The sequence below is a fragment of the Mustela putorius genome, unplaced genomic scaffold (assembly GCF_011764305.1).
Source record: "Mustela putorius furo isolate JIRA1106 unplaced genomic scaffold, ASM1176430v1.1 tig00003859_pilon_pilon_pilon, whole genome shotgun sequence".
In the NCBI taxonomy this organism is placed as follows: domain Eukaryota; kingdom Metazoa; phylum Chordata; class Mammalia; order Carnivora; family Mustelidae; genus Mustela; species Mustela putorius.
This window is the reverse complement of record NW_025422011.1, coordinates 461,801-478,045: the sequence shown is the minus strand read 5'-3', so window position 1 is coordinate 478,045 and position 16,245 is coordinate 461,801. Positions and strand designations below refer to the sequence as shown.

General features: G+C 55.0%; 2 protein-coding genes across 7 annotated transcripts in view; one reads left to right on the top strand and one right to left on the bottom strand.

Annotated features, from left to right (window-relative positions):
* Positions 1 to 6,567, top strand: part of CUNH11orf49 (chromosome unknown C11orf49 homolog) — a 189,536-nt gene extending 182,969 nt beyond the window's left edge. For 3 of the 4 annotated variants that reach the window (XM_004763113.3, XM_013061717.2, XM_004763115.3), the window contains 3 exons: positions 141 to 250; positions 2,804 to 2,867; positions 3,134 to 3,879. In XM_004763113.3, the coding sequence (XP_004763170.1) occupies positions 141 to 250; positions 2,804 to 2,867; positions 3,134 to 3,308 (349 nt within the window). In that variant the 3' untranslated portion in view covers positions 3,309 to 3,879. Of the gene's footprint in view, positions 1 to 140; positions 251 to 2,803; positions 2,868 to 3,133; positions 3,880 to 5,117 lie in introns of those variants that run through there. The other variant, XM_013061718.2, reaches the window with a different exon arrangement.
* ARFGAP2 (ADP ribosylation factor GTPase activating protein 2) lies at positions 5,332 to 15,746 on the bottom strand. Of its 3 annotated transcripts, none has more exons than XM_013061712.2 (17): positions 15,612 to 15,746; positions 15,323 to 15,441; positions 14,677 to 14,749; positions 14,026 to 14,157; positions 13,858 to 13,938; positions 12,936 to 13,017; positions 12,627 to 12,683; positions 11,926 to 11,967; positions 11,484 to 11,536; positions 10,884 to 11,020; positions 10,655 to 10,786; positions 8,842 to 8,970; positions 8,628 to 8,762; positions 7,511 to 7,637; positions 7,256 to 7,372; positions 7,018 to 7,136; positions 5,332 to 6,566 (listed from the first exon to the last, which is right to left on the bottom strand). In XM_013061712.2, exons 1-16 carry the CDS (start codon positions 15,681 to 15,683, stop codon positions 7,032 to 7,034), a joined length of 1,593 nt encoding a protein of 530 aa, XP_012917166.1. In that variant the 5' UTR covers positions 15,684 to 15,746; the 3' UTR covers positions 5,332 to 6,566; positions 7,018 to 7,031. The 3 variants fall into 3 exon arrangements, with proteins under 3 accessions (XP_012917166.1, XP_004763173.1, XP_004763174.1); XM_004763116.3 differs by having other exon boundaries at positions 7,256 to 7,349; XM_004763117.3 differs by lacking the exon at positions 11,926 to 11,967 and having other exon boundaries at positions 7,256 to 7,349.
* Positions 15,747 to 16,245: the final 499 nt, after the last annotated feature.

The following is a 16,245-nucleotide window of genomic DNA, read 5'->3' as shown; positions in this document are numbered from 1 at the left end:
AAGCCCTTGCTTCTGGACATCTGCCATGCTCCCCCAGGGGTTTAGGGCCCCAGGAGCAGACCGGGTCCCTCAGTCCTGATAAAAAGATGGCAGTCGGACTTGCTGGTCTTTGAAGCTAGCCTCTGCATTCTCCTTCCCAGCTGTCCACCCCCAGCACTTGTCAAAGAGGTACTAAGCAACGTTCAGAGACTGACCTTCTACGGATTCCTTGTGGCTCTTTCAAAGCATCATGGAATCAATCAAGCCCTAGGTAAGCCAGAGCCCGCCACGGCTAGCCTCCCCTCTCCTCCCCTCTCCTCCTCCTAAGCCACGTAGGAGCTGGGGGCTATTGGCAGACATGGTCCGTGCAGGAGGGGGCATCACCATCTCCGCCCTGACTTCTCAGGTCAGCCTCGGAGGCCTGGGGAGCCAGAACGTGCACAACAGAGACCGTGCCCTCCTGGGCCTCTCACACTCCGGTGGGAAGGGACAGCCTTCCCCACCCAAGTCCCTGCCCCAACACGAAGCAGCCTCTCGGTGGCAGGGGTGTGCCCAGCCCCTCCCCATAGAATCCCCAGCTCTGCTCTGGGGAGTGGCCTGCAGGTTGGGCAGACACAGGGCTATTTACTCAGTGGCTTTGGAGATTATATATCAAAGAAACCTGAATCCCATTTGTAAGCAGGGCAAAGGTGTGTCTGAGGCGGCCTTTTTTCCCAGCTGGGGACAAAAATGATTAATCTGAAAAGGAGCAAAAAATAGGGGGAGAGGCCTGCGCTGGCCCAGTTTTTCCTGTCTGTCGTTTCTTCCTACTGGTCGGCCTTCTCCGCCCACGCTGCTCTTCTCCCTCTCACACCTGCTGCTGCCCCATGGGAAGAGCCCCCTGCGGAGCTGGAAGGGTTATTTGTCTTCCTCTTCCAGAGGTACCCGGGTGTGCCGTTTCCGGAGTCCCAAAGCACACATAGCGTCCCCTTCCTTCTGCCAGGGGAGAGAAGGACGTCAGGGAAGGAAACTGAACATTTTTAAATGCTAACCGCAGTAGGCCAAGTTGCTTTAGGTCTTTCCTGATACAAAGCCTGCTGGGGATGCACGCAGGAGTGCAAGCCCCAGCAGGACTGACTGAGACCCACTGAGGCACCAGGCTGCCTAGCAGCGTCCTTTTGCTGAACTGATGCTCTGGGTGTGCACAGTTCTAGGGACCCCTGAACTAAGTGATGCTGGTGGCCCAGGGTGCTGACTGGACCGGAGTAGAAAGGCCAACAGGAGTGAGAAGTCAGGAGTGAGGGGGCAACGGGTGGGACTGGCTTATGTTTCCTTTCACACCGGGGTAACTCAGCCCCCTCCCTCCCCTTCCACCAGTCAGCACATAGGAAGGAAAAGGAAAAGCAACTAGTACAGGATCAAGCCGGGACAACCTCGTGCCCTCACTTTTTCTAGGGTTTTAAAAAGGGCGATCACTCCGTCAACCACTTTTCTTGCTGCTGGGTCGAGTGGGAGATGGGGCATCTGCCCTCCCCCGCATCTCCAGTGTGAGGAAAGCCGTCTTGAGATACTCGGGGCACAGCCAGCTGTGGAGAGGGGTTGCCCTGTTCCCTTAGTCCTCAAGGCACTCACACACACACGCACGCACGCACACAAAATGAGGCGGCTCGGGGAATGTAGTTTGAAAACCACTAACAGCAAAAGCGGGCCAGGAGGCATCATCTGGGATGCTTTGGAAAAGCAGGGACTTGAATTAAAGCCACATGGGTAAGTTTAAGATTGAGGCTTTCTACAGACAGCACTGCTAGCTGCCAGAGCGACATTCTGACCACGAGCAAGCTTCTCCCTCAACAACCTGCAGACCTCAGCTCCACCTGCCCTCCACTGTTATCAGCTCCAGTGAGAATCCAGACCACCCCCTCTTGCCTTTTCCCTTTAGTCTGTAGCTGAGAAAACCAGCTCAGAGAGAGTCATGGCCGGGCAGACAGGGTTTAGTCTGTAGCTGAGAAAACCAGCTCAGAGAGTCATGGCCGGGCAGACAGGGGCTGCTCCCGGCCTGGCGGCTCCTGGCCACGCAGAAGAGTTCGGTCCGGTTCTGACCCAGCCTGCTCTTCTCACTGCTCAGAGCCTCTGAGGAGCTGAGGCAGCATTTTTGACCATACTGTCTCTGAAGTGGGCTCCCTCTGATCTGGGGGGACACAAAACTGGCTAATTTCTGATTTGGGGGATTAGCTGGACATACTCTGTATCTCTGGCCCCCAGTACCTGGGGCCTCAAGGAAGGAACTGAGCCACCAGCACCAGCCTACAACCCACCACCCAGTCCTGGAAGGGGACAGCCCTGTGTGTACAGTGACCTTGAGGTGTGGGGACGTCTCATAGTTGTGGTTCCTGCCCCAACCTGAAGAGGGTAGGCGTGAGTTCACTAAATTTATCTAGCAGTAGCCACAACTTCCTGCCCCCGTAACAGTTCTCTTAAATTAAAACTTCTCTTAAGAGCTCTTTCCCTTGAACAAGTCATGGGAATAAAAAGCACAGCACAGAGATTATCATCAATGACACTGTAATAACGTTGTGTGGTGACAGATGGTAGCTGCCCTCGTGGTGAGCTCAGCATAAGAAATGGAGATGGTGAACCCCAGAAACTAATAGACATTCCATGTCCACTGTGCTCAAATTTTAAAAAAAATTCTAGAAAGAGCACTTCTCAGATCTTTTAGATGAGCCCTCCCAGGGTCAGCAAGGCAGGTAGACCTGAAGGTGAGGGCCCCCTGCTGGGAACTGTCTGACCTGAGCCTGCCTGAAAGACACTCAGATTACTTCTGTGGCCCCCGATTATTTCGCAGGAGCTTTGCCTGACAAAGGGGACCTGATGCACGACCCAGCCATGGATGAGGAGCTGGAACGGCTGTAAGTGTCAAGTGGGGAAATGCTGCCCCCTTGTGGGGGAGGCCATCTGTCCCTTGAACATGGCCATGCCTTGTTCTGGGTCACACAGCGAAATGTGTGCAACACGCCAGTCAGGGGTCTGGGCTCCAGCAGAGGCCTGAGGTGGCCTCTCTGAGTCCTTTGGGAATAGAGCCCATGGTTTCATCCAAATGCAAGAGCGAACGTGGAGGTCCAGGTCTTTAGACAGGAGGCCCCCAGCTGCCCTCTGGGCTTCTTCCCTCCTTCAGGCTGGCCCAGATCCCAGGCCTGGTCAACTCGGCCACTGCCAACCCAGAGGCCGGCTGCCTGCCTTCCCGGACCCCTCCCCGGGTTGGCTCTCCCTGGAGACCCCTCCATCACGCCCGCAAGGTGGAAGCAGAGAGCGATGGCTCCACTGAAGAGACGGACGAGTCTGAGACTTGAGGCATCTGAAGGGTCCTATCCACAGCACCTGTTTCCAGCTCCCACCCAGCCCTTGGGACTCCCACCCAACCTCCTCCCCCACCCCCATGCCATGCTGCCCTCTGCTGGCGAAAAGCCTGAATAACAGCCCAAGCCCAGAGACCAGCCAGAGGGGTTCCAGTATCATCTGCCAAGTCAAGCAGGGACCCTGAAAAGTAACAGTCTACTCTCCTTGGCCCTGTCAGCCTCTGCACTTTAGTCACGACCCAAGCTGACAGCAGACTGAGCGGAGGCCATCAGGAAAGTGACTTTTGCTGACAGTCCCCACCACGTAAGGGTGCTCTTCTCATAGCAACCTTAGGCAGGGGAGACCATGAATAACGGTGCAGGACCTCGTATGGCCAAGGGCGCCACCTGTGGTGCACGTGTAGGGTGGACATACACATGGTGGCCTTCTGCTGGAGGAAGAGCCACTGGCACGATAGGATGAAGGGCTGCAAGAAGACAAGTCCACTTCCAAAAACTGCTCCGAGCCCCCTCTGTGTCTAACAGTTCAACATGTTAAATGAATAAAGTCCCTTGTATCTGGTAAGTGGTGAATCTAAAGCCACTAGACTGGGGAGGGGGTGAAGGGAAGGGGCGAGTTTGCACTTTTGGTGCCGAGTCCCGGCTCTTCTGGCAGGACTGGGAGGTGGGGGCCGGGGGGCCACTCAAGCCTGGACACCAGCATCAGATAATGAGCCAAGAGGGACTCCCCTCCTGCACAGGCCAGCAACCTTTCAAAGGTGCTCTCAGCTGGAATGGGCCTTCAGAAAACAAGTTCAGGGGGTTCAAGGCCAGGTTCGTAACTCTGAAGACCCTGGCCTCATACAGTTAGCACTGCAGTCTTCTAGCCAGAGTTTCTTTAAAATGTTTGCTAAGCCCCTGCTCAGGGTTGGGACAACGGGGATGCGGCTGTGAATGACAGGCCTGAGGAAGAGAAGCTTCCAGCCAAGACTGGAGGAAGGTAAAGACTGGTGGTCTTCAACTTCCTTGAATGGGCCAGGGTTCGTCCAGAAAGTAAAAGCCACCCAGAGACCCAAGCAGAACAGGCTGCCTCCTAGGATGGGGGTCACCACACTGGGCACACACATTCTCCTGGTCTCCTCTCTGCCCAGACCAGCCCCCCACCTCCCCGACAGTTTCAGGAACTGGCTCCCCAAGGCCTGCAGAGCCAGGCCGGGGACTGGGATCTCCAGTCCCACTGAAGCCCCAAGCCCTGGAAACTCCCCAGGCCCACCATCAACTCCAGCTGCCGGCTGACTGACAGTGGTATAGAGATCCCGGTGGGCATCGCAATCACCTGGGGAGCTGGTTTACGATACAAGTGACCAAGTTCTGGCTTGGGGTGGCGGGGGCAGGCACAGAAATCTGGATTATCAACACTCCAGGTGATTCCAGAGCTGGAAGGCCCAGACCTGCACTTTGGAAATCGAGGGCTTAAAGCCCATGGCCCCTCTTTTCTAATCCTGTCTCCCAGATCAATGGTTTATCCCTGTACCCTGAGGACCCCTAAGGTAGCAGATATACTCCAGAGGCCTCTACTGGGGGAACAGATTACCAAGCTTGGGAGTTCTACACACACATTCTTTTCTTCCTAGATTTAAAAGGGTTCCATTAAGGCTGGAGATTTCATTGGTCCTTAAACTCCCCTGAGACACACACCCCAGTCAAGCCTCCTGTTGGGGTGAGGTGCGGGGCTGCTCGGCTGCTCGGCTGCCCACAGCAGTACGGCTCACTGGAGGAGTCAAATGGCCAACTAATACCAGCTCTTTCCTCCGCGTGCAACAGGGTGGTGAGGTCGAGGCTGCACTGGACCTCGCGGCAGCACAGGGCCGAGGAGCCAGGGGCCTTTGGTTTTCAGAGAAGAGACAAGCTGGAGGCCCCGGAGAGCATGCCCTCCGCTTCGGCACCATCGCCCTACCCATGTCGGTGGGAGCCCAGAGAGTGAGCCAGGGGCCTGCACTGGGCAGGGAGACGGGATCCAGAAAGGACACGACTTCACTCAGACCAAGAGCGGCCCAGGGCCCTGCCAAGGATTTATTTGACACCACTCTGTTTCAATACAAACAGTCCAGAAAGAAAGTCAAGTCCCTTTGGGGGAGGGGGCAAGGGAAGAATGGTCTGTGTGGCTTAGGAGCCCATCCCCTGTCCCCCAGTGGGCAGGGTGGGCCCAAACAGGCAGCACAGCAGGGGGAGAGGGCACCGGGGATGACACAGTGCACGGCCAGGGGACAAGGCCTGCAATTCTGTCGGTGCCTCACGCTCTCGCTAGGGGGGGTGCTGTCCAGGCCCCCCTTAAGACCAGGATGATACAGAAGAAAGCTGAGCCCCCAAAGCCTGCTTCTGTCCCTCATGCCCTCTGGTTCCTTGGCCAGCATTACGCTCACAGCATCCAGAGCAGGGCACAGGGCAGATGAGACCCAGCATGGCCACCAAGCAGGGGAAGAAAGGACAGAGGGGCCTATGCTCCACACCGGGTGGGATGGAAGGACTCCGAGACACTCAGGAGCAGCATCCCTCAAGTGATCACTGTAAAAAGGGGTGGTGAGACAGGACACGACCACTCGGGCCTCCAGTCTGATCCCAAGTAAAACCTTTAGGTACTGGGTCAAGTTTCTAGCCCTTAATAAGGCCCGGACGAAGGTCCTTCCCCTCCCCTGCCATCTCCTGGCAGCAGAAGAGGCCACTGGAGCAGCAAGAGCAGCAAGTCCAGAGCCTCCCTCCCCTGGGGGCTGGTCCACAACAGAACTCTTTCTAGACCTGCCCATGGGTTCCAGAGGAGGGGGGCCAAACCCCGGACAACCTGGAAGGATCCTAGAGCTGGCAAAAAAGCCTTCTATGTCTCACTTTCCCTGCTTGGGGGAGGGATGGACCCAGCAGAAGTTCGCCTGAGGGAACTCCTCCCCTCGCTCCCAGCGTGGCCAGACAAGGGAGCAGCAGCTTGGTTGGGGGGGGGGGCAGGATCAAAGGACAGTGTCTAGCACATGGGCCAGGGGGTGTGAGGGGAGGAGAATTAGAGGGCTCAGTCTACAGGCAGAGGTCAAGGCTGGAACTGCCCATCCCCCCTCACCCGAGATACTCAAAAGCCACCCAACTCACACACAACACATAAAGTAACAATTCCTCCCCAGCTTCCACAAGGCAAGCGCCCCTGGCCTTGGAATCATGGGGGTTTTGCAGCTATTGCCACCATATGCTTGAGCCGTGGCGCCTGGATCAGTAGGAACCATAGCGATCCTGGACATGGGGGAAGAAGAAAACAAAGTCCAAGCCCCTCGCTGGCAGCAGCACCCCCACCACTCTGGCAGGACTAGGGTACCCCGGGGATCGCGCTCCAATCTCACTAGGGCAGAGAGAGTTTTGTATTTTACTGTGACTCAGGGAAGGGGCTGTGGCCAGATCCCAAGGGGGAAGCCCTGCCTGATCTTGAAGCTGGGGAGGCAGGAGAAAGAAGGGGAAGGTGACAAGGCCGGAGAAATCAGTGCAGGCACGGCATCCTCTCAGGGAGCGGCCCAGGCCCGGCACCCAGCTCAAAGGAGAGAAGCTGCCCCTCCAGGAAAAGAAAAAACTCTTTTTTGGGCTCAGGAGCTGGCCAGCCGCAGTGTCTGAAAGTGGTAAAGGCCAACCTCCCAGGACGACTCTCTGTGGCTTTACCCTCCTGCCACAGGCCCAAGAGCCCCAGCCTCACCTGCAAAGAGTTCATCACACCATTGGCCAGCACAGCCATCTTCCCGGCCACAGACTTGACACCCTGCTTAAACTGGGCAATGTCCGCCGTGGGGAGCACGTTGCCCAAAGATACGCTACCTGTAAAGGCAAGGGAAAGGGGGGCTTAGAGCCCTGTGGGCAGCACTTCCCAGCCCACAGGCCCTTCCAGTCCCGCTCACGGGCCAGGCCCAGTGTGCACCTTACCCGTGCAGCCCTACCTGCTCCATGAGTCCCATCCACGTCCCCGAAGAGGTCAGAAGAGCTGATGGCACTGCTTCCTGAGAGCTGCTGGAGTCGAGACCGGGCTTCGTGCTGTGGTGAGGAAAGAGGAAGGCCTAGGGAATGTTTTGGCCGAAGACTCAAAAACTCCTTATCCGCCGAGACCACTCGGTGCTAAAGCCCAAAGCAACCACAAGTAGGAAGCTCCCACCCCACCTGCTGCCTCCAGGCTCAGAACCGACAACTCCACTTACCTCAGCATCCACCTCCCTCCCGAAGAACATGTCCGATGAGATGGCTTTGGCTCCTGCAAATTTCTGGCGCGCTTCGCTGGACTCGAGGCCTGAGCTCTGGCTTTCCACCTCCCTTCTGTTTGTGACTCTGCAGGGTGGATGTGGGATACCTCTGATCCTTCCCATTACCACTGGAGCCCAGTCGTACTAATCCCATTACTAACAGAGACTGCAAACAGTGCCAGTGGCCTCCCGCGCTGCTCACTGTGGCCCCATCTGGCTGTGGCCCTGGGACTCATGGACCCTCTTTCCTGGACGAGATCCCTCTCTTCCCCACACTGAAGCCGGGGCACAAGAGAGCTTATGGTGCCTCTGCCAGGCCGCACAGACATGCAGTTTAGAGGGGACCAATCTTCTGCCCCAAACTTCTAGAGCGTCATCAAAGTCTAGGACATCGATACATCACTACTGCCAGTCTCCTCCAAATGACGACTGACCTAACACTAGGGTGACCATATGACTCTGTCCATCTGAGTTTATACCTACTCTTCTGGCATTTTCACCCTCAAAAGCCTCCCAGTGTGGACACAAGTGTCTGGTCACTCCCATCTCCCACTGACATGCACAGACCCTGGCCTAGGTGCTTTGTAAGTTTCGTTACATTTAATTCTTCCAGGGACCCTGTGAAGTCACTACTTATGTCCCTATTTTACAAATGATTTGCAGGCCATTCATCAGTTAAATCTTGCCCAGATTATAATAAGCTTGAAAAGAAAAAAAAAAAAAAAAAGTAACATGGTGACCAGAGACCCATAAATCCGGGTGGTCAGGATTAAAGCATAAAATCAGGACCCTCACACCAGAGAAACAGACCCTGAACTAAAGAAGCTGCTAAGCCTTCTGTGACGACAAAGCACAGCTCAAACCAAAGCCTGATTCCCGTACCACCTGACAGCCACCAGCCACAAGTGGCTAAACTTACTAATATTAAATTAAAAACCCAGCTCCTCAGCCGCACCAGCCACGGGTGAAGAGCTCAGGAGCCTCCCCCACCCCGCCACCTGGCAGAGAGCAGGTACACAGCACATTCCCGTCCCAGGAAAATCCTGCTGGGCGGTGCTGCCCTAGCCCACTCCACCTTTCTGAAAGAGGCCGGATGCTGGAGATGGTCACTTCTGGCTCCTTCTCCTCCGTCCGGTCCATGCCCCAGGCGGCATCCGAATCCCACCGGGAACTGAAACTTTCCCCCAAGGAGAAGGGGTTGTCCTTGTACCTGGTGAGTCGGAAGAGTGGCTCAGAAAAGTTTGATGAGGAACATGGTGGCCAAGTCTGCACCCCAACAACAGCCTTACTTCGGGGGTCCAGAGGCGAAAGTACCAACATCATCAAACAAGTCGAGCTGCGAGCGGGAGGATTTTGCACTCACGGGCGTTTCCTGCTCGATCACCTGCATCTCAGACAGCACCGAGTGAGAGACGGAGCTGTGGGGACAAGCAGAGCCGCCCAAGAGCAGCTGTGAGCGGCGGTGCACCACTGGAGAGTCCTCTCCCCGGGCCTGAGCCCCAGGCTGGGCCAGACCCCGCAGGGAGCGCTCGGGGCCACGCACAGCCAGAGGACACCCTTGACTGTCCGCACGTCGGCTATTCTCTCAAAGCAGGCCTTCCCTGGCAAAGGACTGTTCGTCCGCCTCTTACTTTAATGACGTGCATCAAACAGTAGTGCTCTCAGTCCTTAAAAACAACTCAACAGGCTTGCTGCACCGCGGGCCACATCGTTTGCCAAGATTGACATGTCCACACGGAAAAGATGCACAAATGCCCCAGAACCAGGAAACGGAGTCTAGTGGAATCAAAGACGAATTCTAGACTTTCGATCTCCCTTAAAAACAGAATACTGGACAGCAATCCTGGCGATAGTGAGCTTGTGAGCTCCGCCAGTGGTCTGATTTACTGAAGTGCGGCACCGCCGCGCAGAAGGTATTACTATGTCTTTCTGCAGGTGAGAAAATGGACTCCGAGCAGCTCAGCAACTTGCCTAAAGCCCACACATCTTATAACTGGCACAACTAGAGGCTGAACACAGAACTATTGATTCCAAATTCAGTATTTTGTGCCTTTATCCTCTACTTCTCTGAAAGAAGATAAGGCTGGCTATTTCTGCTTAATCTTTTCAGAGCACGTGCCAGCTGAATTTAAGTAACTCCATTTCCTTCCATGTGCTGCTTGTATAACACACAGCTAATCAGGGAAACATCACATTTTAAGCCCAGAAAGGACTTTAGTTCTCTTTTTTTTGCAATGCAATAGAATCTTTAACTTAAATCCAGACTACCCTACTTAAAACCCTACTGTACAACATTCATCTTCAGGGTTCTGCCAGCTGAAAGCTGTAGATATTTTGTAATGAGTTTAAGTGAAATTAATCCTTAAGATGCCTCTGTGGAGGAAGACACAGGAGGAGAGCGAGGCACCAAGAATTAGCACCACTCGCCCAACGCTGCCTCTTCACCGGGAGACCGGACAGCAGCCCCAGGGCCCGGTGCTGTCCCACATTCTGGCTTTTAATAGAGATCAAAAGTCTAGTACCACTGAAATCTCTAGATGCAAGCTCTTAGTGCAGAGCAAACAAAATGGGTAAGAGAACTGGTTTGCAGTCCTTGCTTTGTTTTTAAGAAAACCACAGCAACATAAGCCCAGTGGTCCTGAAACAGGAAGAATATTGTTGACGCAAAGAGCATTTGTCTAGGGGCATTTCTCGGTGTTATCGTGCCTGGCAGCAATGGTGTTTAGTGGACAAGGATTAGGGATGCTAAGAGCCTTGCAATTCTCAGGGAAGTCTTAAAAAATAAAGTCTTAAAAACTCATAAAAAATAAGGAAACGTCCCACCAAAGTGCTGTCAGTACCCCATTAAGCAACATCATCCTACCCTCTTGGGAGTATCGAAAAAGCACCCAATTCTATTTCTTTCATTTGACAAACACAATGAGCACAGACCTACTCTGTGACAAGCACTATACTAGGCACTTTCAGACAATTAGCAAAGCCATCTATCTGTTTAGCCTCGGGGAAGACTGAGCCTCAAAACCCAAACTGCTGGGAAGAATTTGCAGTGGCTCCCAGGAGAACGGTGACATTTCTCTGCCACACCCCAGAGCTAAGTCTCACCTGCGGGACACCAAGCCCATGCCCAACCTCTCTGCCTGTTCTCGCTTCTTCCCTTCCAGATTCTGTAGCTTCTTCTCCTCCTTCTTACGGTCAATTTGGAGCTCCTGGTAGGCCAGGCGCATAGAGGCAACCCTTGGGAGGAATAAACGTGTCAGAGGCCGGCTCACGTCCTCACCGTCCCACCAGCCACCCAATCCCCGGGAGCTGAGGCCGCTTGGGGAACGCTCACATGGACTCCTCGGCCTGCTTCTTGGCATCAGCTGCCTGCTGCTCACGGAGCTTCTCTGCCACCTGGGCCTGCCGCTCGATCTCACTGAAGCTCTGGCTGCTCACCTTCTGGGCCCCGAGGCCTTTCTTGGCACCCAGCTGGGAGGAGAAGGATGGGAGGGAGGCCTTGCCAACAACCACAACTCTTCTGCTCCCTCCCAAGCATGGGTCCTCTAGCCATACCACCAAAGGAAGCATTCCTTCCTAACAATTAGGGTAAAAGAACAGGGAGCCCAGCCGGCATGCTCAAGAAGGAGAACAGCGGCTCTGCTGGAGTTGGGCACAAGGTGGCTCTCCCTGTGCACAGCAGAGGCCTCAGGGCCTGCGAACAGCAGGTAATGCTGACCAGGACCGGTCTGTGCCAGGCCCCTGATGCGCACAATCACACTGACTCTTCCCTGGGCCCCCTTAAAGAGAAGCATCTGGACAGCCCTTTCATAGTCAGGGTTCATAAAAGTACATCTGCCAAAGTCACAGAGCCAATAAGCGGCAGGGTCAGGGGTGCATCCAGGTTGTCTAGCACTAGCTCCTAACCACCACCACACTGCCTCTCTCCACCTACCCCTTTCTTAGCTCCTGCTGGCTTCTTCTTGCCAATGAGGGAGGTTCTCGGTTCTGTGTAAGAAAGAAGATGGGGCATGAGTGAAGACAAAGGGAGGTCAGAGGTGGCGGCTCAGTCCACACTGTGCAGCTTCTGGGCAAGAGCTTCTACAAAGAACTGCTTCAGGCAGAGGAAGGCAAGGCTGCTTGCCACCCACCAGCCCCAACCAATGGCACTGGCAGAGTCCAAGCCAAGGACAGACAGACAAAGTTAGGCGAGGCTCCCAACTCCCAGCACACTGAGATAAGAATCTAGACCCAAAGCACCAGAGACTGTCACAGTCCCTGAACCAACACGAGGACCGCTAGGCAGGGTTAGGCAGGCTGGTTAAATACCAGCCTCAGCTCCTATAGCAGGGAGCTGACATGCAAGGGGCTGGGCTCCCCAAGCAGCTGTTGGTTACCTCTGGCAGGAAGGGCCCCTTTAGGTGACAGACACATGGACTCTAGAGAGAAAGACTTATGACTAACAAGGGGTCCACCCCAGAGCCTCAATACAGCTCCTGAGCCCAGAGGCCAAAGTTCTCCACAGAGGCCTCTTAAGAGCCTCACTTCAGACCAAACCATGCCAGCCTTCGCATGGGCTCAGTTTTAGTCATTTGCTAGGCTCCTGCCCCAACCCCCAAGGGTCAACAGAACCACCAAGGTCAGCAAACACTGTTCTAATGCTGAGCCAAAACTAAAGAACACTAAGGAAAGTAATAAAAGAACCGAAAGGCCAGAGACAGGCTGAGAAAGGACAGTGTTGCCTCCAGGTGTGAGAGCTGCATGCCCGGCCCATGAAACGGACCAGATACGCCAATCTGCCCTCAGACTCCAGGGTTAGGTGTCCAGTCTCATACTGGCCTCCCCACACTTCGGCTAGACCCAGCTCCACATTCGGAGGCAGACCCCAGGTCTTGTCCACCAGCTACCCACTTTATCAACTCAAAGTCCTTGCACCTAATGCTGCAGCCACAAACCCAGTCCCAGTCCCCACTCCCGAGAGGTCAGATGCTCAATCTCATGACCTCAGTCCACACGACCAGGCAAGAACAAACCCGAAAAGAGTCCTGGAGGCCCACCCTCTCCCAGTCACCCTGCACCTGCCAGGCGGCATACTGACCCAGAGAGGCTTTGGGTGAGGTGCCAAGCAGGTCCATGTTGGGGCCCTGTTCCGGCTCTGTGGATGCAATGGTGGGAGTTAGGTGTAAAGCACAACGCTTGCGGTGACTTTCCCTTACAGGAGGTGACAGGGATGAGTAGGGAACGCCCACTACGTCCTCCAAGAGACTGAGAAGAATCTTAACCCACCGAGAAACACAGGAACACCCCCCCCACACACATTCCAATCCTCTTGGTCCGATGTCCCCTTCCTAGGCCCAAGTCCTCTACCAATGCCAGGGCACCTGGTTGAAATCTGGACTGAACTCACGTGCCAGGCTACTGATCTCTGCAGAAGGGGCTAGCTGCTGCGTCTCTGCTGGGTCTGGGGCTGGTACTTTCCAGGCAGGGGGCTGAAAAACAAGCCAGATCACAGAAGCTTGAATGAGCCACTCCTCCTGACAAGGAGTGCCAAGAACCCATAGGTACCTTGTGGGGACGAGGCGCTCCTCAAGCCCATACGAAAAGAAGACTGGAGGCCAGTGAGTAAAAGCATAGCTGCTATTGCCAATGGAAGAAAGAAACCAGAAATTCACAGCTACCTCCAGCCTCCAGGACTCACTTAGAGCCAGAGTTCATTGCCCTAATTTCACAACAACTAACAACTATTGGGCACTTACCACCTGCCAAGCACAAGTCTAAAGGCCTTTCACATATAAATACACTTAATAAGGACAAACCCTGTGCAGCAGATAGAGCTCTTTTAGAGTCACAGGTTTTGACGGGTTAAATGACTTAGCCACCATCCTAGAAATGCTAAGAAAAGGAGCAGGAAATCAAACTAAGAATCTGAATTCAGCACCCAATGCCAGTAGACAGGAAACCTCCTGCCACAGGTGGGCTGCTGGGAGGGAATCCTTTCATTGTCCCCAACCACAGTACCTTCCTTATGGAGGAAGAACCCAGGAAAAGTTGTCTGGAGCTCCTGACACCTCCTGAGCTTTCAAAAAGCTTCTCTTCCTCCCTACTATCCCAGTTTATAGGGGTCCATTCCTAAGGATGGGCACAGTGCACACCTACTTATAGGAGGAGGAAACGTCTGGGTCTACCCAGCAGTGGGCTGCAGACACTCCCTCCTGAGGTCTCATACCAAGTGAATGGACTCCATGCCACATGATCACAGAAGGCATTGGCCTGGTAAGTAAGCCACCTGCCAGCAACAACCATGTGAAATACTCCTTGTGGGCACTCACTTGAGAGTGTTCCGTGAAGAAATCAGAGTCCTTCTTCTCCGGGGAGTGACTGGCAGCATTACTCATATTGTCTATCCAAAGCTAGAAGGAAGAGGACAGCCTTGAAACACAGGGCCCTGAATATTCCCACTCACCCCACTACCCTCGCCCTGGGGAACAGGCACTTACATCAGTGCCATGCCTCGCCAGGGCTGCACTCCCCAGCTGCCGGATCTTTTCCCGGTACATCTGGGCCGCTCGGCTATTATATTTCGTGTTGGCATCACTGGCTGTACATCCATGTTGGCGGAAGAAAGCTGTCTGGAGAGCAAGGAAGAGAGGAGTGCATGCTACAGGTGATTCCCCAGAGCAAAAGAGGCCCCCCTTGTAATAGAGGGTTAATATTTACATATGATAAAATACACCCTACTGACACCAGCAGTTCTTCACAGAGGCAAAGATCCCCAGCAATGCCTGTGAAAAAACAGCCTCCCATTCTCTGAGAGCTGACTGCACCTCAGCCCTCACTCGGCCCTGCCTGCAGACAGCATGCCATCCCCCCCTTGCCCATCCTTCATCCAGGCTCACGAGATCTGGATGACTGTGGAGGCCCCAACTACTCATTTAGCCTCTCCCCAAGAACATCTGTCCAGTTCAGTTTGAATCCGAAGCCCAGTTGAGAAAAACCAATTTCCAGGTTTAGAGAATAGTGTACAGTGTTGCTACAGACCAGAAAATCCTCTGAAAAGAGATAATGACAGGGCCTCCTAGGAAGACACTGTAAAGTTAGAACCCAAGCAGAAGAATGGGGGTGGGGAGGATGGTAAGAAGGAGCTTTACCGCATTGGCATTTCCGCCGACCTGCATACACCTCAGCTGGAACCAGTTCCAGTTGGAATCCAACTCTGTGGACCTGTGTGCAAGGGCTGCATGTCACCCACCAGGAGATACCAGGAGACGCTTCCTGGCAGACGCATACCTGTCATCTGGCCTCGGGCTGCAGTAGGCGCCCAGGAAACATTAACCAGCCACCACCCTATTTCCTCCACTTTACCTGGTCCATGAAAGGTTTGCTCTTCAATTATCTAGTCAAAAGAGTAGTAATTATTGTCCAGATCCGAAAGGAGATCGAATTCTCAAGCGCTCAAGCTTGGATTTGGCTTTCCCCTTAAGGACGTTCATAGTTCATAGTCTTGCTCCAGACATACTCGACCAAACTGATCAGCAACAAGATCAATGCAGCTAACTTTTCCCTGAAACTAATACTCGGAGTGTCAAGTTTAACCAACAGGAAAGAAGGAAATTTTAACCTATACGCGGACACAAGCCGCCTATGTGGCAAGGGGCCCACCCAGAAGGCTCCCTCCCGTGGGCAGCCACTGGACCCCTCCCTGGCCAAGCGGTCCAATCGAGGCAGCGACTCTCCCTTACTAAGCCCACAGCCCTGGCCGGCCAGGTAAGCACAGTAGCCGCAAGAAGACCCCACCTGATGAAGCTGAGATGGACGCCCAGGGAGCGGTGCACCCCGGAACAGTCAATGCACAAGAAAACACCATACGTGATGCTGGCCCAACTCGGATTCTTGGCGCCACAGTCGAAGCAGGCCTGGGTGGAGGAGGCGATAAACCAATGGTTAGGGGCCCCGAGTCGAGGCCGGATGCAGACACGCCAGGTAAACAGCCCACGTCCGCCCCTCTCCCTCCCTCACGCCCCAGGGGAGACAGGAAAATCCCTCCCCGCTAGCGCCGGACCCCACGCGCCTCCCGCTCGCGCACCTTGTTGGTCGGAATTCCGCGAAGCCGCTTGAAAAGAGTCTGGATTTCGGTCTTGCTCGGTTCCGCCGCCATTTTCTCTCCTTCCCAGACACCAGCGCGACCGACGGGTCCTGTCGCGGGCCAATCCGCAGCGCGGAAGGCGGGGCACCGAGGGGGCGCCCACAGCGCCCTCGCCAGCCGGGGGTGGGGCGATCTGTCCAAGATCTGGACCAATGAGCAGCGGCGGAACCGGAGCGGAGCCGGCGGCCGCCGCCGTCTCTACAATGGTCGCGGGACCCACGCCGCGACACGCCGGGGCCAATCCGCAACCAGGGCGGAGCGACGGCTCGTCGGCGGACCCAAACCTCGCGCGACCGCCACCGGACGCCCTGCCACCCCCGGCAGGTGGCGCAACCTCCCAGAAGGCCACGGCTGCGAGGCTGAGGGCAGGTGGCCAGGGGCCGCGGCTGGGGCCAGTTCCCGATGCATGAGTAATGATTAACAGTTCTACCCTGCACTCGGGATCTCACCGGCCTGAACGGGAAGACAAACGGGCTGGGCTCCTGTCCGGCCCAGAACTCAGTACCCAGCCACCAACCTTGGCGGGCTCACTCCAGGCCCAACCTTGAGTACCTCCCACCCCAGATTAAGGTCC